The sequence below is a fragment of the Fundulus heteroclitus genome, chromosome 20 (assembly GCF_011125445.2).
Source record: "Fundulus heteroclitus isolate FHET01 chromosome 20, MU-UCD_Fhet_4.1, whole genome shotgun sequence".
Lineage (NCBI taxonomy): Eukaryota > Metazoa > Chordata > Actinopteri > Cyprinodontiformes > Fundulidae > Fundulus > Fundulus heteroclitus.
Genome location: NC_046380.1, coordinates 44031001 through 44054528, shown reverse-complemented (window position 1 = coordinate 44054528; position 23528 = coordinate 44031001). Strand labels below are relative to the sequence as shown.

At 43.8% G+C, this 23528-nt stretch overlaps 2 protein-coding genes and 1 long non-coding RNA gene across 3 annotated transcripts; 2 read left to right on the top strand and 1 right to left on the bottom strand.

Moving 5' to 3' along the window:
* Positions 1 to 617: 617 nt before the first annotated feature.
* Positions 618 to 2468, bottom strand: LOC118556639. Its single transcript, XR_004927263.1, has 3 exons — positions 2126 to 2468; positions 1116 to 1396; positions 618 to 1033 (listed from the first exon to the last, which is right to left on the bottom strand). It is a non-coding gene; the product is annotated as an uncharacterized LOC118556639 (long non-coding RNA).
* Positions 2469 to 4379: 1911 nt separating this feature from the next.
* On the top strand, positions 4380 to 7156 carry LOC118567277. Its single transcript, XM_036151983.1, has 4 exons — positions 4380 to 5022; positions 5125 to 5662; positions 6407 to 7045; positions 7117 to 7156. The coding sequence occupies exons 1-4, from the start codon at positions 4470 to 4472 to the stop codon at positions 7154 to 7156; spliced, it is 1770 nt and encodes a 589-aa protein (XP_036007876.1). The 5' UTR covers positions 4380 to 4469.
* Positions 7149 to 10070, top strand: LOC118556665. Its single transcript, XM_036124735.1, has 2 exons — positions 7149 to 9679; positions 9822 to 10070. The coding sequence occupies exon 1, from the start codon at positions 7182 to 7184 to the stop codon at positions 8697 to 8699; it is 1518 nt and encodes a 505-aa protein (XP_035980628.1). The 5' UTR covers positions 7149 to 7181; the 3' UTR covers positions 8700 to 9679; positions 9822 to 10070.
* The last annotated feature ends 13458 nt before the right edge of the window (positions 10071 to 23528 follow it).

The following is a 23528-nucleotide window of genomic DNA, read 5'->3' as shown; positions in this document are numbered from 1 at the left end:
CTCTCTGGTTCGACCTCTCTTAACAATTCTCCTTTTCTTTCCACAGTTTCTCCAGCACTGACGTTCACACCTCGACAGATCCCATTATCAGAATTGATCTCTGTAGTCTGAATTTAAATAAGACATCTTAATCTGCGCATTGTTTTCCGTATTGTGTCTGCATGTGGGCAAAACATATAAAAACCATGACAGGCTGTTAATCAGTTTTTTTATGATATACATTTTTGTTTATGGTGTCTTGAAAAAAGATATGTAATTATTCATTAAAAAAACTTTGAATAAAAAAGTTATTTGTGTGCAAGGTTGACATTATTGTTAACAGTATTTTGTCCAAAAATCTCCAGTAAAATTCTGAATTCTTTTTTCAGGTTATAGTATAAGACTTATACTATAAGTGACTTAAAGATAGGATGAAGAGAGTTATCATGTCTTAGGATTTTGGAGAAATAAATGTTAGGATATCAACGAGGTCAAGTGGAACGAGCTGTTTATCCCAGAACTGCCTTCGATGATTCAATCAGGTGGCTCATGATGTTAAAATTGAACGCAGTCAAAATTACATTTCTCTGGCCTCTGATGTGTTTCTCCAGTGTGCTGATCATGGAGAAAACCTTCTCAGTCACCTTGAAGAGAGATCCGGGCTTGAACTCTTTGAGGGTGGTGAGGTGGTCAAACTTGCTGTCACAATTTGCAGTGACAGCTGCTTTACAGCCAGCCAGGATTGAATGAAATGTGCTCAACCCGGCGCTGAAGCGTCCTTTCACTGGGAAACGGGAATCCTTTTGAGTGAAGTTCTTGGTACCCACTTTTTCCATTGCAGTCCTTTTTTGACACCCCTCATCTTTGTTCTTCCTAGAGCCACAAATTGATCCTTAGCAAAGATCTTGTTCATGTTGGCCTCCACCTTGAATTTCTCTTTTTTAAGAGTTTGAAGTTTTCTTTGGGTTGATTTCAGTTTCTCCTGAAGGCCTTTGATGCGCTCCTTAAGACGGGGACAGTTGGTGCACTCAGACTTTTCCACATCCCAAATTACCTAAGAAGAAAGAAAAAAAATCAATAACGGGATACTTCGCAGAAATACACTTCGAAAAGGATGGATGGATTGTTCCACTTACAACTTATATCCTCAAGCAACTGCAAGTCATCATTTGCTGCATTAAGCTCATCACATGCAACTGGACCTGGATCTTGTACAGGGGTGCAGTATGAGTGTTCAGGCAGGTGAGTTTTCTTCAATGATGGCTTTGACATCGGATGGTGCAGCAGAACGCTTCTTTGGTGGTGGGCGAGGTGTCTTTGGTGTACGATGGTGGAAGATGGAGGGCAGTGCTGTCTTCTTCAAGGGACGTTTCCCATCTGTACGATTCTGCTCGAACTGGTACTCATCAAAATGAGACTGCAATAGAAATTTTTAGCAATAAATTCCATGATTATACACAATTATTAGGAATAGTGACTCTGGAACTCAGTTTCATAGCAGTGGCAGTACTTATACGCAATAAATTTAGTTTTATCGAGATCATTATAACCCTTAAACTGATTACAGTGTCTGTCTTTAAAAAGAAAATATAACAGCACTGGCTGAGTGGTAAATGTACTAGTAGTAGACTACTATAGTAGGCCACAAGTATTTAATATTCACCCAGATTTGGCCTACTTAGTGCACATTAGTGTGGTCCATATGAAAATTTCGTAAGAAAATTTCACATAAAAAAAATTTTACATTTAAGTTTCATATTTCATATGAAAAAAGTGACATAAAAAATATGAAAACATGAAATTTTGAAGGAGAGATCACTAATTGAACATTTATGTAAATATCATCTCTGTCCAGTTTTAGCACATAAGTGCTTTGCAATTTAGGTACTTTTTTAGGCAGTCACAGAACCATATAAACAGGTGTAAAATATGATGGTTGTAAGGTTATAATAAGAACAAGTAATTAATAATGACAAAGGTGATTTTGGGGGGGGGGGGGGGGGGGGGGGGACCGGCTTAGCGGTTGGGGACTGGCGGGGAGAGACAAGCTTTGCGCGTTTTTTTTTTTTTTATATTGGCGAGGCGGCCGCCTCACCAAACTTAGCGCTATGGGAAACCCTGACTTCAGAAAAAAAAGCCCACATACCTCACACAAGCGAGAGTTTGTTGTAGGTCTCCAAGTTTTGTTCATCTCTTGGTCCAAGCGACTGACTCGGTTGATCCACAATAAACGCCGCTCTTCATCGCTTGGAAAACGGAACATCCGCGTCCCTTTATCAGTGCTGTTGCTGCAGCCGTGGGCACAACACCCTGGCATGGTGGTTTATTTTCGAAATAAAGAAATACTCGAAATAATCAGGAGTAAAAATAAAAGAAATCGGTCGCTCGCAGTGTTGTAAACGCGCTGAGCTTAGCTGAGCCTAGACCCAAAATGGCCGCAGGAAATCACGTAACCCGAAAAAAGCGGAACGCCCATGACGCAACTTTCATTTAAGGGACTTTAGGTTGGACCAAGGAGACGACGTCGTGTTCCCACAGGGATTATCTGTAACCTAACACTGACTGTGAACAATTTTATGTTTGGGTTTGCTGGGATTGCCAAAAGGAGCATCGGAGATGACTTTCTCTATCCTGACCAGGTTCACACTTAAAATGCAAAGAACAAAATTATAGAGGCCTAAACAAATATGGACACAGAGACGTGTTCAAACAAATAATTCCACTAATCCTCAATTTAAGGTGCAGATAGCAAGGCTAAACAAAGAATTAGACAAAGGGCAAAACTTAATGCTGATAATTTACCAACGGGTGGTCAATATTTAAGAGGGTGTGAAGGAACTACACAATTTCTTTAATAATCACAACAGACAGTGATTGATGAAACAAGAAAAGCAAATTCTAGAATGGGGATTCTTAATCTGCTGGGACAAGACAGTGCAAACATAAAATAAGAATTTATAGATGACTGGGTAATATAAGTGTTTTGTTATGAGTGGAAAAATATCATTAAGCTAATTTTCAGAAGTTAAATATGTTTTACTTTTGGCTGTCAATGCAGATTCCTAAGGCGTTTCTATTTTGGTCATGTTCACGCGAGATTGCGTTGTTGAAAAATGTCCTATGACTTGACCCGTAGTTAGGAAGTAAGCGCTCAACTCACGTATTTCGGCGATTTGTTTTAGATTCATGCATATCCTATCGCATCTCTTAACATCTTGTGTCTGGCATAGCATCGTCGGTATGTATACTTGGTTTTTGAGATTGTGTGGAGATATTTATTATTTTTTCGAAGTCATTTTTATGTTTGAAGAGCCTTTATCCATGTGTGGTCGAGGTTGAATAGCATGGCGCTGATTCGTCTTGCTGTTTGTATGTTGCAGTTTCACCTTTTCTCTAACTCCAATAAACCTGTGGAACGAACTAGAACGAATCTTCAGAGTCTTGGTGTGGGGAAAAAGTTTAGCTGGCCGTCAGGATATTAATAGACATATCGAGGATGGCACAGTGAAACGACGGCTATCAAGCAAACAAGATAAATCGGAGCGAGTTGGAAGCTAGCCGACATGTCGTCGCCACGTTCAACGGACCATTCTCTACGGCCAAGCGCTACTGGAGCAGCGCGCGCCACGGAGCTACAAGCTACAGGGGAGAGTTCGCATAGAAGTACAGCAACAAAGGAGATCCCACACAGCGCATCGTTAAGGACACGCTCAGAGGTATGCTGTTCAGTGAGATCCAGCTCATCTTCAGCTGAGTCTGCAGCAGTCAGAGCTAGGGCTAGAGCCGAAGCAGCAAAGGCACGCCTATGCTTTGCTGAAGAGGAAGCTAATCTGAGGCTACAACAAGCTAAGTTGGAAGTGTCTATACAAATGCTAAAACATAAAAAAGAGGCTGCAGCAGCCGTTGCCGAAGCAGAGACACTTGAAGCTGCTGCTGATGCAAAAAGTGAGAGACATAGTTGTGACCTGAACATAGACTCTGTTCCTTTAGAAGCCTCACAACGCACAAAGCAGTATGTGCTTGATCAACTAAAAGAAAGGGATTCAGAATTTGAGTCATGTAAAAGTGGTGACATGCAAGCAAAGACAGGGCCGGTTCCTAATCATAACGTGTCACCTCCTCCATTAAAGCCTGAAGTCAGTCCCAGTGCTTCTCCTACACACCACTTCAGACCACAAAACCACCTCACCCAGCCTCCTCCTGCACGCCATACTATACTGCCAGACTTCCATGATGGCAGCTCACACATAAATGACTTTGTCAGGTATCTAGCCCGCCGCGAGCTTGTAGCTACAGGCTTGCTTCAATTCAATGACAAACCCCAAAACTACAGAGCATGGAGGCGTTCATTTTTGACTACCATCAGCGGTTTAAACCTGACACCGAGTGAGGAGATGGATCTTCTGCTAAAGTGGCTTGGGAAGGAGTCAGCAGAGCATATTGAGCAGATAAGAGCAATACACATCAACCGGCCAGAAGCAGGACTGGCCATGGCATGGGAAAGGCTCGAGCTAACATATGGCTCAGCTGAAGCAATAGAAAATGCTCTGTTCAAACGCATTGACAGTTTTCCAAAAATAATAAACCGAGATGGACCTAAGCTGACAAAGCTGGGTGATCTACTGATGGAACTGCAGGCCGCCAAGGCTGAAGGAGACTTACCAGGCCTGGCTTTCCTTGACACGGCGAGAGGCGTCAACCCAATTGTACAGAAACTCCCGTCTCGTCTCCAGGACAAGTGGGTGATAGCTGGTGCAGCCTACAAGAGTCAAAACAAGGTAAACTATCCTCCCTTTGGTTTCTTTGTCGATTTTGTCAGCCAGCAGGCTCGCATTGCAAATGATTCAAGCTTCAGCTTCATCGGCAATCCAGACACGGCCCCGAGGACAGAGAAGACAGCATGGAAGCCAAACAGACAGCGGGAAGTCTCCGTCCACAAGACAGAGGTGTCACCCAGAGCCACGTCTGACACGGGTGAGCCTCCAACAAAATCCGACGACAGCGACAAACTGTGTCTGTTGCATAAAAAGCCCCATCCTCTCCGTAAGTGTCGAGCATTCAGGGAGAAGACCATTGATGAGCGCAAACCACTCCTCAAAGAAAACAATGTGTGCTTTAAATGTCTTTCTTCCTCGTCTCACATAGCAAAGAACTGCAGACTCAATGTCCAGTGTTTGGAATGTAAGAGCGATAGGCACAACACAGCGCTTCACCCCGGGCCCGCACCCTGGCAGCAGGAGGCTGGCCCTGCTTCTGAGCACGGCGGGGAGGAAGATGCAGCTTCATCGCAGTCTCAGATCACCAACAAATGCACAAAAGTCTGCGGAGGCGAACTCACAGACCGCTCCTGCTCAAAAATATGCCTCATCAAAGTGTTCCCAACTGGCCACAGAGAAAAAGCTGTGAAATTGTATGCGATCATGGACGAGCAGAGCAACAGGTCGCTGGTTGACTCACAGTTCTTCGACATGTTCAACGACCAAAGTCCAAGCGCACCGTACACACTGAGAACATGTGCTGGAGTGAAGCAATCAGCAGGTAGGAGGGCCAGTGGCTATGAAGTGGAGTCTCTGGATGGAACTGTTCGCGTCCCGTTGCCAAGCCTCATAGAATGTAACGACATACCGAACAACAGAGAAGAGATTCCAACCCCTGAAGTAGCTCTTCATCATGATCATCTAAGGTCAGTAGCACACCTCATCCCAGACATTGACCCGCAAGCTCCTATTATGCTTCTCTTAGGACGGGACATTATCAGAGTGCATAAAGTCCGCAAACAGGTGAATGGCCCTCACAACCTGCCTTACGCGCAGAAGTTAGACCTGGGGTGGGTCATTGTTGGAAATGTGTGCCTAGGTAATGTTCACAAGCCACTGACAATTAGCACATTCCACACAAACACCACAGAGCTGCGGCGGCCCACTCTCTTTGATACGTGCCCCAACGTGTTCCACGTGAAGGAGAGGTTCAGCGACACCCAGGCCACCAGCGAACCTCCAGCGTATCCTGAGGACCAGCCTACCTGTGAAACCAACCACCTTGGATGCACGGTGTTCAAGCGGACCAGGGATGACAACCAGGTAGCTCCCTCCATTCAAGATTCATTGTTCATGGAGATAATGGATGGAGGTCTGCAAAAAGACTCAAACAACAGTTGGGTGGCACCATTACCTTTCAAGAGCCCACGCCCGCGGCTCCCTGACAACAGGCCACAGGCGCTGAGGCGTCTCATGTCTCTCAAGCGTAACTTTGAGAAAAAGCCTGGGATGAGAGACCACTTTCTTGCCTTCATGGACAACATGTTTCGTAACGGTCATGCAGAGTTAGCCCCCCCGCTCAGCCCGGGTGAAGAAAAGTGGTACTTACCAACGTTCGGGGTGTATCATCCAAAGAAACCTAAAAAAATCTGTGTTGTGTTCGATTCCAGTGCCCAATACGACGGCATATCACTCAACAACGTGCTGTTAACGGGACCTGACCTGAATAACACACTTCAGGGAGTGCTGATCCGGTTCAGAAGAGAGGCCATCGCCATCACAGCCGACATAGAGCAGATGTTCTATTGCTTCCGGGTAAGAGAAAAAGACCGTAACTTCTTGCGTTTTCTCTGGTTCCAGAACAACGACCTCTCCAAAGCCATCGTGGATTACCGCATGAACGTCCACGTTTTCGGCAACAGCCCTTCACCTGCAGTGGCTATTCACGGTCTACACAAGTCGGTCCAAGGCAACGAGTTCCATGTCGACCCAGATGTGCAGCACTTCGTGTTGCACGACTTCTATGTCGATGATGGACTGAAGTCCCTACCCACGGTTCAAGCTGCTATCAGCCTGCTAAAAAGGACACAGGATGTGCTCTCCAAGTCAAATCTGAGACTTCACAAGATTGCAGCGAACAACAACGAGGTCATGGACGCCTTTCCATCCAGTGACCACGCGAGTGACCTCAAAGACCTTGACCTCGACGCAGACGAGCTGCCATTGCAGCGCAGCCTCGGGCTTGACTGGAATCTCAAGACAGACTGCTTCCTTTTTAATGTCTCCAGTGCAGCCAAGCCCTACACCCGGCGCGGTGTTTTGTCTACAATCAATAGCCTCTATGACCCACTTGGATTCGTCGCTCCCGTCACGGTCCAAGGCAAGGCTATCCTGCGAGAGCTCACGGCGGAGAACGGTGACTGGGACGCGCCCTTACCTTCAGCCATGGAAGATGCCTGGACGTCATGGAGAGCCTCTCTGTCCGAGCTCGCTGAGCTTCCCATCCCAAGGCGCTACACAGAAGCTTCACCATCAGCAGCGGTAAGAAGAGAACTGTGTGTGTTTTGTGATGCGTCAGTCAAGGCTATCGGTGCTGTGTGCTACCTGAAAGTGACAGACAGTAATGGCAACAACCAGGTTGGATTTGTAATGGGCAAAGCCAAGCTGGCCCCCCGTCCTGAACACACAGTGCCAAGACTCGAACTCTGTGCAGCAGTGCTTGCTGTCGAGTTAGCAGACCTGGTCTCTGCAGAACTAGATCTACAGCTTGATGATGTAACCTACTACTCGGACAGTAAAGTAGTCCTGGGCTATATTTGCAATGAGACCAGGCGCTTTTATGTCTATGTCAGCAACCGGGTGTTACGCATTCGAAGATCCAGCCGACCAGACCAGTGGCGCTATGTACCAACAGATCTGAACCCTGCGGATCACGCAACACGTTCCATCCCTGCTGGCCAACTGAAACACACCAATTGGTTGAGTGGGCCCAAATTTCTCTCCAAGCCGGAGCCCAGCATTTCTGACAGCACTTATGACCTTGTTGACCCGAGCACAGACCCAGACATCCGCCCTCTGGTGTCTGCCTTAAGCACTACAGCCTCAAACAAACAACTGGATTCACAACGCTTTGCCAAGTTCTCTACCTGGAAGTCATTAACTCGTGCAGTCACTCGCCTCGTTCACATAGCCTGTCATTTCAAGACAGCTCACAGAGAGAACGGAGCATGCAAGGGGTGGCATTACTGCAAAGCTGAAACAGTTGAGGAATCAGAGAAAGCATCGGCTGTGATCATCCAAGCAGTTCAACAGGAAGTTTATAGCCAGGAGATAAAGTGCATTCAAAAACAGGAAAAGATGCCAAAATCAAGCCCTCTTAGAAATCTGGACCCGTTCATTGACACACACGGGCTTCTCAGAGTTGGAGGCCGCCTTCGTCATTCAAATCTCGATCAGAGCGAAAAGACTCCCCTGATTATCCCCGGCCAACACCACGTCGCCACCTTGCTCATTAGACACCACCACGAGCAAATCCATCATCAAGGCCGTCACTTCACAGAGGGGGCGGTCCGTTCAGCTGGCCTTTGGATAGTTGGAGGGAAGAAAAGAGTAAGCAGCATCATCCACCAATGCATGACGTGCAGAAGGCTCAGAGCTCCACTCAGCATCCAGAAGATGGCAAACCTGCCCGCCGATCGTCTTTCGACAGACCCGCCGTTCTCCAGCGTGGGTCTTGATGTGTTCGGTCCATGGAACGTCTCCTCACGCCGGACCAGAGGCGGCTTCGCTCAAAGTAAAAGGTGGGCAGTGATCTTTACGTGCATGAGCATAAGAGCTGTGCACATTGAAGTCATAGAGTCCCTCGACACCTCTAGCTACGGCGCTTCCTTTCAGTACGTGGGCCGGTCAAACATATTCGTTCTGACCGCGGTACCAACTTTATTGCCGCCTGTAAGGAACTGAAGATGACCTCGAACATTGACAGCATTGCCGTAAAGACCTATCTCTCAGACAAGGGCTGCACCTGGTCTTTTAATCCTCCACATGCATCCCATTGGGGTGGATCGTGGGAGAGAATGATAGGGCTGGCGAGGAGGATTCTGGATGCAATGTTCCTCCGGCTGAAAGACAATCTCACCCATGAAGTGCTGGTGACCTTTATGGCAGAAGTCGCAGCGATCATCAACGCCAGGCCACTTGTTCCAGTGACAATGGACCCACATGACTCGTTCATACTCACGCCTGCTGCTCTTCTCACACAAAAGGCAAACTTCGTGCCTGCTCCTGCTGGTGAGTTTGGAGTTGCAGACCTCTACAAATCCCAGTGGCGGCAGGTTCAGCACCTGTCTAACACCTTCTGGGACCGCTGGAGGAAACAATTCCTCCCAACACTGCAGGCCCGCAAGAGATGGCAGTCCGCTCAGCCAAACATTCAGCCTGGAAGCGTTGTTCTCCTTAAGAACAGCCAAGCACCTAGGAATGAATGGCCTCTTGGACTGATTACACAGGCCTTCCCTAGCAAAGATGGAAAAGTGCGCCAGGTTGAGGTGAAGATCATCAAGCCAGGTGGGACTAGCCTCTTTCTCAGGTCAGTCAATGAAATAGTTCTACTTCTACCTCCAGAGGCACAGTAAATGGACTGTGGATGGTCTGTGGGTGACGTGTGACCACGTCAGGCGGGGAGTGTTTTGTTATGAGTGGAAAAATATCATTAAGCTAATTTTCAGAAGTTAAATATGTTTTACTTTTGGCTGTCAATGCAGATTCCTAAGGTGTTTCTATTTTGGTCATGTTCACGCGAGATCGCGTTGTTGAAAAATGTCCTATGACTTGACCCGTAGTTAGGAAGTAAGCGCTCAACTCACGTATTTCGGCGATTTGTTTTAGATTCATGCATATCCTATCGCATCTCTCAACATCTTGTGTCTGGCATAGCATCGTCGGTATGTATACTTGGTTTTTGAGATTGTGTGGAGATATTTATTATTTTTTCGAAGTCATTTTTATGTTTGAAGAGCCTTTATCCATGTGTGGTCGAGGTTGAATAGCATGGCGCTGATTCGTCTTGCTGTTTGTATGTTGCAGTTTCACCTTTTCTCTAACTCCAATAAACCTGTGGAACGAACTAGAACGAATCTTCAGAGTCTTGGTGTGGGGAAAAAGTTTAGCTGGCCGTCAGGATATTAATAGACATATCGAGGACGGCACAATAAGTTAACAAAACACAGATCCTAAATTTGGAAAAACTGTAGTAAAAGCAACGGTAATAATAACAGATGAATGACAAGGAAAGAAAATCACTTGTAGTAAGGTCTGCTTAAAGTTTTTCAAGGGTGAACTAAACCAAATTTACCTGGGGGGCCAAGGTGGGGCTAGTGTTTTTTTCACAGGGGCACATAAAAGAATGAAATTATAAAACAGGGCAATATTTAATCGCTTAATATGAAGTGAGACACTTGTGGCTCTGATACTGCAAGTTTCAGATCCCTGATCTAGCAGATGAAAACTGTGATCCCAGCTCAATGCTGCTAAAGCTAAAAGTAAAACACCTTGATTTTTAAACCCTTGTTAGGGTGAAATTGTAAAGGTACAAAAAATAAAATTGGTCAAAGTGACAAATCAGGTGTGGTTTCTTCACCAATGCATATAATCTTAAGAAGTTTATTTAATTTATGTCTTTAGTACAGGGCCCATAACAGGGGCCAAGACCATTTCTACAGGGGCACTGGCCCCTGTGAGCCCCTGTCTAGAGCCGCCCCTGCATGAGAACAAGAGCAAGATACTTGTTAAGGGGTTGATTTACTTGGGGATAAAATTATGCTTGGATGTATTATCAATTAAACTAATGTTAGATGACTGAAACAGGTTTAAAGACCTAGAGCAGTATGGAGCTTCTTACATGGTCAGGGGGCGATGTGTTTAATAAGCAACAATGAGTTACTGCTCACAGCATACTACAGTTTAAAGGTGTTAGGATATCAACAAGGTCAAGTGGAACGAGCTGTTTATCCCAGAACTGCATGGCACACTTAGATGGCACTGGCCCAAAAGATTGGCACATATCTATCAGATACCACCCCGGAGGTGACACAGCTTCCCTGCTGATGTCACAGTTTGGATGTGTACCGCCCTTGTAAGGGTGTGTCCCGAGATCCCTTTATAATGTTTGTGTGATGAGCACTCGAGGCCTTCCTGCCGATCAGGGGCCCATCAGCGCTGGTGTGACTGTAACTATTTCTCTGTCTTTACGTAGATAAAATATAACTAAAAGCATACTTGTCTGTTTTATGCGTCCTACATTCAAGGTAATAAGTAAGTGGGGGTCGCCTGACTGGGTAAAAAGAACTGGGTCCACCGAGGGTGCTTCACCGTAGACGGGACACGGTGAAACAGTAACAAATTGGTGTTTCCGCCCGGTCCCAAAAGGCGGCGTACCACCTTCCGTTTTTTGGCCAGGACGTCATTCCGGAAGAAAAACACACAGCCTGCGGCCGCACAAAAGGTAAGGAGATTTCATTCATCTCCTAGTGTCTTTTTCTTCCTGGAGGGCCGACTTTTTGTATTTCTAAAGGCAGAGAAATGTTTGAGGATAATTGTTTGCAAACGTGTCGATGAAAACTTGGGATTTGCGTGCGGTCACAGAGGTGAAAGTCCGGGAAGCCTTGGCCAGGCTTCTGAAAATACTGTGTACCTTGAGAATTTAGGGTTTAAAAGGTCCCCTTGTTAGGCACAGAGGAAAATACGTGTTCCTCTGTGTGTAGCATAAAAGCGGCCATTCTGACAGGCACGCCGTTACGCGTGGCTTCTTAAACATTGTGTAGCCTAGAAAATGTGGGTTTAGAGCTCCCTTATTTTCCGCGAAGACAAACATAAAAATCTTCGTTTTTGCGGTAATATAAAAGCAGCCTTTTTCGAAAAACGAGCGCGTATGAGACTGAGAACACGCGTGGCTTCTAAAACATTGTGTAGCCTAGAAAATGTGGGTTTAGAGCTCCCTTATTTTCCGCGAGGACGAACATAAAAATCTTTGTTTTTGCGGTAATATAAAAGCAGCCTTTTTCGAAAAACGAGCGCGTATGAGATTGAGACCGGAGGTACCTACTGAGTTAACTAAAGATTGGCCAGAGTGTGTGTGTGTGTGTGTGTGTGTGTGTGTGTGTGTGTGTGTGTGTGTGTGTGTGTGTGTGTGTGTGTGTGTGTGTGTGTGAGACACGTTACTACATTGAGCCTTTGGAAGTGAAGACCAGGGTGCACCTGTTCAGGTGACATATAACCTGCTCATCCTGAGTACACTGGCTCATTGAAACTGCCGTGTAAAAACACAATAATAAGGCATATAGGAACATAATAAGTTTTGGTGTCTGAGAGATAAAAAATAAGCTCTCATTGGACCGGGGACAGGACGCTGTCCCAGCAGGTTGGCCAAGACGTGTGAGTGCTGGAATGGCTGAGAATCAGGTAGAAAATGAGCTCCAGGGGTGTTCTTTAGGAACACTGCTGGAGACAGGAAAAGGGAGCATAATGGCAAGCTTCCCACACAAAGATGCTGAAAACCATTTAAAACAATTTGAGGAGTGGTGTGAAAAAATGAGGAGAGACGGGGTTTTTGGTGATACAGAAGGACCTCCACCCAATGCCCAAATGTGCACTTACTATTTGCAAATGTTAAAAAATAGACTAGCCCAAGCACAAGTAGAAACGGCTGATGCAGGTGAGTTTGCTAGAGAAAAATGCCAAAAAGAGGAAATCAAGATAGCAGGCTTGATAAAACTAACTGAACATTATTTCAGCATTTGCTTCTCAGGCCTCGACAAACAACAAGAGAGTGAAAATCTGCAGGGGGCAAGGGAATCATCTTCTTTCAAACAAGAAGATAAGTACACAGCTCCTGTTATTCCAGAGATGTCTGCTTCTGGTGCAGCCGCTGTTATGCAAAACAATCTGTGCGGTGATAGTGCAGAACTGTTATCCAAGGCCAGGAGTTTGGTGACTTCATCAGACCCTTCGGTGCAGGTGCCTGGTATGGAGTTATGTGGGGGACAGGTAAGCTGTGACGCAAGACCGATACATGGAAAAAGTAGGTTAGAGGGACACAAACGAGACCAGCTACGGGTTGCGATAGAACAAGTGGTAAGACACGCTCTTAAAACTGCAGAATCAGATGACACAGATGTTATGAAAATCGATGACACACGCGAATACAGGGAGGAAAAGGGCCCCAGATATAATCTGCATTCTAACAAAACTGATCTTTCTTTACCTGCAACGAAACAAAGTGTGCAACTGCCATTGTTTCAGACTCACAGTGCTACAGGACAGGTGAATGCAGCTGGTTACAGCCCTCTTTCATGTGCTGACAACGTTCATCTGAGGCACATGTTCCCTGATCCCAGAAAAGAGGCGCACCTTTGGATGAAAGCATTCGTGGAGACTTTAAGCGGGTATGTATTGGCTATTGGTGATGTGAGGACTAGCTTATCAGCATACCTGGAACCACAAGAGGTACATGCGGTTGAAGTTTCTGCTGGAACTGACGAACTAGGAGCAGCTGCCCCTCTGGACCCAGTGGCACGGCAACTTTGGAGCACACTGAGGGCGTTTTATCCGGTAAGTACGGATTCTGGCCTTTTAAATGACACTACATGTTGTGCAGGGGAGTCGGCTTTAGCATATGTGAACAGAATGTTGAAAGTATGGGAAGACCAGACGGGCTCTTGCCCGTTATCAGTCACGCTGCAGCAACTCTTTAAACAAGCAATGTTAAAGGGCCAGGCACAGGATGTTAAGCAGAACATGTATAGAATGGTTGCGAGTTATGATATGCCTTTAGATCAATGGATGGCAGCTTTGGTTCATCAGCTGGATATGGATGAAAAGAACATGAAGCAACTTAGCAGTGATATACAGAACTTAGAACAACAACTCGTAGCTGAACAGCTAAAACAGCTGAGAGACAATCAAAGTAAAAGGAGGAGGAGGAAGAAGAATGTTGCAAAAGCGCAGATGGTTATGGCCCCGACTCCTGTGTTTGGTTCAGACCAGTTTGTGGGATCCCTCCCTCCAGATGTCCCATTTCAGATGTATCAGAGTCCTCCATGGGGACAAATTCCCAGCAGAGATACACAGCAGTACAGAAATCATAGAAAGGGACCAACCAAAGATTATGATATGCCCTTGTGCTGGACGTGTGGTTACCCAGGGCATTTTGAAAGAAGCTGCCCTAACCGTCGTTAGAATCTGACCAGCCCTTCCTCCCTGTCAGAAGTAAAGGCCTGCGTGTGTTTGTTTGTCTGAATGTCGTCAGTTCTATGTTACTGTATGTATGCAATTTGTGTATCACATGTAACTAAACGTTCGTCTGTGTGAAGTAATGTTCATGGTTTCAGAATGTTCATTTGGTTTGGGAGAACTGCAGCTCCGTAATTCAAATGACGTTTTTAATCATGAACTATGTTAACTAAAAGCTGAAGAAAGGTATAGAGAGGTTTCAATAACACAGTTTGTTTTCTTCCCACATTAAATATCTGGCCAAATTAAATTGTTACACTGAGATATGCTAAAGTGTCTTAAACAAAAATATCCCAGGGCTGTAGGAAATACTTGGGACTGGGGATAAAGTTTTTTTTAGTTTGGAGCTTAATTATGCATTACAGCAAACCAGAGACGTTGGGGCTGTATTCAGTTATGCTATTAGATTGGGTTTGGCTTGTGTTTGTCAATGAATTCATGACAGCTGAAATAATAACAGAGTAAAAGCTTTTATATTGTAATTTTAGAACATTAATAAAATGGCAAACAGCATATGGGGAGCATATGGGAGAATGTTTGGGAGAAATGGAACCAGATGGGATATGTTTAAGGGGAGATTTTTAACTAAGGATTTTACAGCTGCCTAAAGAGAAGAATTTAAGGGCATTAAGATATACATGATTTTTGATTTAAATAGACGAGACAAACTGTGCTTTAAACAAACTGTATGGGACTAAATATGGTTGCTTTTCTAAGGGTTCTCTATTAATTTATTTTATTTCTTTTTACTTGGGATTTGAATGCAGCTAATGAGAAATTTTGAGAAGTGTCAAGATATCACAAGGCCACATTAAGCATGTCATCAGTTACAAAAGCATCTGATGTTATTAGTTATGCTGAGCTGAGGCAAGCCTCAGAGGGTCAGTTTAACCTGAAACAGGACAATAGATATGATAAACAAATCTGACCATGATGTAAACATCTGAATGTTATGGCAAGGCTGGGTCTGTGTGTTCTGGCCTGGGGGCACGAAAACTATGTCAGAGGGAAAAAAATTAAATAAAGCCAGCTTCTGAAGGGTTAAATTCTGGGTAGCTTTCTCAATGTGCTGAATTACGGGGAAAACTCTTATCATGTATAGAAAAACACCAGAAGCTCAAAACACTGAAAGAGGAAATGGTTGCTTTAAAGTTTCACCCTTGACCAATTAAGATTGAAAAGCATTAATAACTAAGTTTGCATGATCGAAAGAGCTAGAAAGAAATCAAAAGAATGCTATAAGATATTGGAACACACATAATGCACTCCTTGGGAGACTTTTTACTTTCGGGTTTTTATTGTTTTGTGCATTTTTGATTATTTCTTTGTTAAATGATTCCTTTGCTTTAATTTTTGCATCACCAGTGGCAAAAAAGTGACAACATTCAAGGTTGTTCGGCAGATAATTTAAGAAGATGAGAAGTTTTAATACAAAATGATGAAAGTAAAGGAACGAGAGATTCCTACCTCCCCTGGACCAACCGAGAACTTAGACACACCACGTTAAGAACCAAGATACTAAAAAGACCAGGTTTTCTTTTGTCACCTAATACACTAACATAATTGTTTTTCTCTGAGTTACTTCTTTCAGATGATGTGAGATGAAACTGTAAAGCCACCTTTGTTCCAACAGAAGACTCTGGAAAGTGAGCTCTTTCAGTCCGTATGGTAAGAAGTCATGATCTAAAATGGACGTGCAGGGATTGACAAAAGTGACTAAATTATGCTAAGTTTAACAAACTTATGACAGGTAATATTGAGACCTTCTAGGCAAGGCAAGGCAAATTTAGTTATAAAGTACAATTCAGTATTCAGTATCCTTCTAGCGGTAAGAAGGTGGCTTTGGAAATTGTTCATGTACCCCTTCCCACTGCTGCCCTCTCTACTGACTCACATTAACATTTCTATCCTGTTTTCTGCATTTTCTTGCAAGGAAACCTGGTCATATATAATTGGAATGTGCTAACGGAGAGATTTTAGTCTCTTTTCTTAGGCATTCTCAGAGACAAGTAGGTACCAAGCGGTGCCACAGTGGTCCAGGGGACGGAGAAAAAGGTGATGTACTTGACTCCTGCCTAATCCAGTTTTTAATCAAATTTTGGACAAAAAAAATCAGTAATTTTTGTTTCAAACAAGATTCAAACAGGGGGACATAAAATACAACCAGGGTTGTTTACAAAAGCTATCTGTTAAAACAAGCAGAAGTGATTAGAAAAAAAAAATCAAGAATTAATGGGGTTAGAATTGCTCTTCGCTTTTGGGGAAAGACGTATTCAACTAGGAGTCTTTTGGTTTAATGCATGTCAACCTGAAACTGATTCAAAGAACTACTTCCTGTCTCCGCCCTGGGTTACACCCACTTCCTGAATAGTAACCATGACTTTATGTGTGCGAGGGGCATGCACACACTTCCTTTTTTTCAGCTGAGTTTTTCAAAATAAGACAAGAAGTACATGGGGTTGCTTCTGAGTACCATCACAACAATATTCTGGAAATATATATATAGTAGAGCTTTCTTTTACAAACTTAAGAGTTTTTCTGTTGGGCTGTTTAGAAAAATGTGAAGTATTTTAGAGCTGGTTCAGTAAGAAGTTTCTCAAAGGTTTTAATACAATTCCCTGTGTGCTAAATAAGTTGAGATGAACCGTGTCACAGTAGCCATGAAACATATGATGATAAATTTCTGTTTCAGAGAATTTTCAACTGTTGGACACTGTAAGGTGAGACACACATGGGAACATTTTTGGTTAAGAATTATAGGGAAATGTTGCTGCAGATACAGTTGAACTTTCAGATTTCTCCTTTTATAAAAGAGTAAATGCAAGATCTAATGATTACAGTAAAGGAGGTTAAGCTAAGAGCACAATAATTGTGAACGGAAATATCTGGATGTGAAAGTGTTTGAAGAAGGTAAATGACAGAAGATTGTGAGTCTTGATGAGAACACTAATTACACCTTGTTTCTGTTCTTCAACAGTAAACAAGGCCTGGTGTCTGCCAACCATCTTCACAGAGCATTTTACTGGGGATAAAATGCTTATTGCCTGAAAAAGGACAGAACACTCATTACCATCCAACTAAATCGTTTTTGTCCATGCTGAGGAACAAGGACTTAAGAAGTTTGGGAGTAACATGCCAGAGAACTATGATTTTTTTAATGTTTTCTTCTTTCTGTTTGCCATGAAGGAGCAGTTGCCTGAGAACTCTGAGCTGACCACTTATGCGCAAATAGATTCATGCCTGCCACGTGCTCAGACTGGCCTGACGGTTTTTTACTTGCGTTGTTGACGTACAGACTCTTTTTATATCACAAAACCGATTTCTCTCCTTTTTTTCTCCTTTCTCTTCTCCACTGACTTCCATGTTTGATTTTATGTGTTATGACGTTTATACTGTGATGTTGCCTTAAGTTAATCGCTATGGTTTTATGATTAAGAATGAAAACTCTCTGTTACAGACACACACACCAAGACCTACAGTTCTTGCAATCTTTTTGCTTTGTTATATAGAGAACCAGGATCTGATGGCTATCACAGATCCATAAATTACTCGGTAAGGCTAATTTTTAGATTCAATACAGGGTGTCTTCTTGCTCAGGTTGGCCCAGAGTGGAAGTGCCCTAGACTGGGCTCTATCGGGTTTTTTACCATTTCTTAGAGAGATGGGTTTTTTCTGCTGGAGGCTCAGCCCGCCCTCTGATGCCCCCTACTGGTATTCTTTGGATTTGTAAGGTTTCAAGGTGATGGATGTTTGTCCATTGGAATGGAGAGTGGAGGACCAAGTAGGAGGTTTCTTGGGGTGGAGGTAGAGTAGACGAATTTGGCCTTGGTTAATGAACAGTCTTAGTTTATCTAGTCTAAAGTAAACTTAAAATACTGTGCGCATAGGAACCTAAAACAGGCCTAGCTCAAATAGTTGAACCCTAAATTGTAGATAAAATGCTTGGACTGTGGTCTTGACTAAAAAATGCTGAATTATGAAGTATTCATGCTAAGATGTTTCATTGATGTTTGTCCGGCCCATTTCTTGGAACTGTTTTCGTTGTGATGTGCCTTTGGGGCACACCAACAGGGGGGGCTAATGGACAATTGGACTGTTTTTTACAAAGTGCCTTTCGGGCACACCAGCAGGGATTGTGTGACCCCAGAGACTGAGCCGCACTATCGACTGCCATGGAGATCACGGATGGATGGACTCTGGAAGCCGGAAGCTGACGTGCTTGGATTGCTTGGACTGGACGGAATGACCGACTGTTCTGGGAGAGGGACAGACTGAGAGTTGTCGTTCCACTGGTTGATCATCTTTGGTGATGTGCCATTTTGGCACATCATCAGGGGTTCTGTTAGGATATCAACGAGGTCAAGTGGAACGAGCTGTTTATCCTAGAACTGCATGGCACACTTAGATGGCACTGACCCAAAAGATTGGCACATATCTATCAGATACCACCCTGGAGGTGACACAGTTTCTCTGCTGATGTCACAGTTTGGATGTGTACAGCCCTTGTATGGGTGTGTACCTAGATACCTATATAATGTTTGTGTGATGAGCAATCGAGGCTTCCTGCCAATCAGGAGCCCATCAGCGCTGGTGTGACTGTAACTATTTCTCTGTCTTTACGTAGATAAAATATAACTAAAAGCATACTTGTCTGTTTTAATGCGTCCTACATTCAAGGTAATAAGTAAGTGGGGGTCACCTGACTGGGTAAAAAGAACTGGGTCCACCGAGGGTGCTTCACCGTAGACGGGACACGGTGAAACAATAACATAAATTACTGAAAATGGATCAAAAGCATATCCTGTATAGGTATCATGAGAAACTTTTTATCATCTACAGTAAAATTATGAAATATTTATTCTGGTCTGTTTACATGAAAGTAATAACTTTGTCATAACTATACATTTTCTGATGGTAAGCTTCTCCTTTTCTCTTAATTTCTTTTGTTTTTGCCTGCAAAGCCTCCTCTACACTGTTACCGTAATGTACAATGTATGCACAAAGCTAATCTTTAAGGGAGAGCTAACGTTGGCTGGCTTGATAGCATATTTCCAAGTGTCAGCTCATTTGACCACAGTATTTCACTGCAGTCCCTGGAAATGTCCCCGACTTTAGGGTTGTATGAAAGAGAACCAAATATTGTGTGCAACAACAACAGCTAGTAGCTGCTGTTGTAGCTGTTGCTGAGGAGGAGGAGGAATAACAGGAATATGAGGAAGAAAACATCTATTTTTAAAACTTAAGAGTTGTTTGTGTAAAAGTGTGTCAAATAGAAAAATACCAAACAAGAGGCTATCAATTTGAGGATGGACCACCAAAACAATAACTAACCCTCTCACGGTTTTAGAATAAATTCCTTATGAGGAACTTTAACTTGGTATTTCTCCAAAAGTCTATAGTAAAATTATGAAATATTTATTCTAGTTATATAGGTGTCCCTTTGATATTATATGCTGGGAGTTTGTTGTCACCTCTTAGCCTTTTGGAGAAATAAATACCACAAAATGAGTCAAACGCCTATCCTACATTGGCATTAGAAGCAAGTGGCTTGTTTTTTTTTAATCTACAGTAAAATTATGAAATATGTATTCTGGTTATAGTATATGTGTGCGAAAGAAATAGCTTTGTTACTAATGTAAGTTTTCAGGGGGTTAAGTTTCTCCTTTTGTCTTCATTTCTATCTTTTTTTCCTGCAAGGTCACCCCTACTGCTCTGTTACCATAATGCACTATATGCAGGAAGCTAATCTTGAAGAGAGGGCTAACGCCGGCTGGCTTGACCATCTATTTCTAAAGTGTTGGCTCACTTGAAAGCACAGACAGACGTGGCTTCTGCGTGGACTCACAGATCTGTAAAACTAGTGTAGTAGCGCCAATTTGCGGTAGGGTGTCTTTTCTAAACACTTTAAAAAACACTTTGAACACATTAAATAATAAAGAATAAGAGTGACAAAACAAGTCTTAACACTCCTTGTCAGTGGGGTCTATTCTGTGGGGTTGTTCGCCCAGGGCACCAAACAGGCTAGGACCACTTCTGGGTCTATTTGTCAATAGTATTTGTCATAGTATTTTATGGCCGTCACAATCATGGGAAAGATTGCTGACTTGACAGATGTCCAGCAGATGGGGGTCGTTTTTAGGGTATGTTATTTAATATAGACTTATACAATTTAAACAACTGATAAGTTTACTTTGGGCTAATAGAGGTAAAATGTATCAAGATCACCTAGTTTAGCTAGAACATGAAATTTTATCATGCCTGGCAGGAATGGGGACGGTGGCAAGAACTGTCGCAACTGTCCCTTCCCCTTTATCATAAAACAGACCACATAACTAATTTTTACATCTTTTCATTAGTTTTTACTTGAATATAATACAGTTCTTCAGGTTAGAGTGGGGACAGGTTATCACTGTGTGTGCATGCATGTGTTTGTGTCTAGGTCTCTTTACAACCATGTTTTTTGTGTATAGTGAATGGTCTAAGTATATGAAAACAAATATAATAATGATAATAATAATAATAATAATGCATGTGCCAGCAAATGCACAAATACAAGCTAATTGGCTTATAAATTCTTCCATATTTCCTATGTCACTGAAAGCGTACTGTATTCTATATCAATTTGAATCTTATAAAACATTGCATGGAATGCATTCTCAAAGTGTATGTACACTGTGGAACGTATTAACTTTGATCCGTTTTTTTAGTACACATTTATGAAGGCTTAACATGCTTTTAATATGCAATTTATTTATCCACATCTGTTGATCAGAAGAAGAGAATGTGAATAGATTCTGTGTACGAGCAAAAGTATCAGGAGAGAGTTTCAAGGCCAGTTCCTAGGCAGTGGGAAAGAACAGAAACTCCGGTGAACATGCAGCAGGAGAAAACAAGAGAAGATGGTTATTAGGGAGTAAGATAGCGATAAGATGTGTGCATCAGTCATTGTGTGACCTTGTATAATCTATGTTCTAACTTTAATAAAAACAAGCCTAAACAGGGGGAGAGACAGAGTTGTTGCCCGGAGTCGGCAGGTGTATCATCTCTCCCCTTTGCAAAGGTGAAATTGAATTCTGCGTCCATGGTTATTATTTTAAAGTCCTGCACACAAATTAACGAACTCGGGGAAGCGAGACGGCTTCAACAACACTAAGAAAAAGAAAATGACGTATGCCAAAAAATATTCAGATTCATAAAACCATGCTCACACAAAGAAGCATGCAATTTCGCTTTATAGATCACAGCTGTACCTGAACCTTTGCATACCAGGTCCTGCCTCATGTTCTGCCCTCTACACGCCTAGATTCAACCATAAATGGTCAATACAAAGCATCTCATGAATGTAAACGTGTGTTAAAAATGGGTCCGCTGATCGTTTTTGTTTTTTCATCTTGGTCACATGACTTCCATGGAGAAAAAACAAAGAAACTCCAGATAATTTTCAAAGAGAGGCGTTCATTAAATCAGAGGTAAAAGCACAGTTGTTTTAATATGGAGCAAAATTGGGGCCAAGAGGTTGGTTAATTTGAAAAAATATATATTTTAATTGAAAAGCTAAAACTTGAAATTTAAAATATTTATATTTCGCTCTGGTGGGGAAGGACACTGAGCTTGTGTGCGAGGTTGAGAGGTTCCGACTAGAGATAGTCGGACTCACCTCAACACATGGCTCTGGCTCTGGAACTAGTCTCCCTGAGAGGGGTTGGACATTCTTCCACTCTGAAGTTGCCCCTGGTGAAAGGCGCCGAGCTGGAGTGGGCGTACTTGTTGCCCATCATCTCGGTGCCTGTACGTTGGGGTTCACCCTGGTGAACAAGAGGGTGGCCTCCCTCCACATACGTGTGGGGGGACGGGTTCTGACTGTTGTTTGTGCTTATGCGCCAAACAGCAGCTCGGATTACCCACCATTTTTGGAGTCCTTGGAGGGGGTACTGGAGAGTGCCCCTCCTGGGGACTTCCTCGTTTTGCTGGGAGACTTCAACGCTCACGTGGGCAATGACAGTGGGACCTGGAGGGTCGTGGTTGGGAGGAACGGCCCACCTGATCTGAATTCGAGTGGTAATCGGTTGTTGGACTTCTGTGCTCGTCATGGATTGTCCATAACGAAACACGATGTTCAAGCATAACGTTGTCCATATGTGCTCTTGGCACCAGGACACCCTAGGCCGTAGTTCAATGATCAACTTTTTTGTTGTTTCATCTGACCTGCGGCCGCATGTCTTGGACTCTCGGGTGAAGAGAGAGGCGGAGCTCTCCACCGACCACTACCTGGTGGTGAGCTGGCTACGATGGCGGGGGAGGAAGCCGGTAAGACCTGGCAGGCCCAAACGTATTGTGAAGGTTTGCTGGGAACGTCTGGCAGAGTCCCCCGTGAGACGGAGCTTTAACTCCCACCTCCGGGAGAGCTTTGAACACGTCCCGAGGGAGGCGGGGGACATTGAGTTTAAGTGGACCATGTTCCGCGTGTAATGACGGTTCAAACGTGACGAACTGCATTTCCCATGATGCAATGTGGTCAAAATGGCCACTAACTCCCATCATGCCACACGGCCCAAAATGGCCGCGACCCTAGCAACGAAGCGAAGAGATAACATTACTAGGGAAAGGTACAAAACCCAGCAACAGAAGGCATTCAGCCTTCTTCTTGGCATTCTGCCAGACAGGGAAGGCACGCAGCTACTCCGTGGATTACCCCCACGCCACATGCTCGATAGCTCTTTGCTGGACCGAAGATTACAGACGCAAACTCCATTCCTTGTATTTACTAACAGGAGGTCGACTTAAAAAGAAGTACTTTTGAATTCCCTCTGATCAAAAAACTGAGAGCCGTCATCTCCAGGTGATCGAACGAGGACCCACTTTTTTTTGGCCGAACGAAGCGTCTGGAAGCCTGGAAAAGAGAAGGAACTTTCTCTCCCCGGTCTCGTGGCTGTAAATACCTGTGTTTCTTCAAGACGCACCGGCGCGCTGAGCTGGACCAGATCCGCGGACTCGGAATGCCTCCGGACCCAGTCGGGACATCGTCAAAGAAAATTCCCCTTTTCTTTTCTTTTATTTCTTTTTCACCTGTAGGGTGGTTTAGAAGTGCCTGGGCAGGTGTAAAGGATTTAGGTAAATGCTTTTTACTCCAAGGCGGAGTGTATTAACTGTTGAAATTTGTTCTGTGAATGTGCACGCATTTGAAATTGAATTTGGTGATGTTTGATTTGTGGTTCGTAAGGACCCCGCCGCGGGTCCTCCTTCTTCGACTCTTTTTTCCATCTTCTTCCATCATTTTCCCCCTCTCTCTTTGCTTCTGTTATCAGCGGATTCAATCTTTTTGTTTGAAAGTTAGTTTGCGGTCTTTCTTTAAACTCACCAGTTAGCCGCTCCCTCTCGAAGCGAAAAATCACCCCCATTAGCATAAGCGTGGTGACATCATTAAGACCTCCCCTCACGCATCACACAAATTTGCATAGCATACGTCATCATAGTCGCCATCTTGGGAGGGTGTCGAGCAACTAA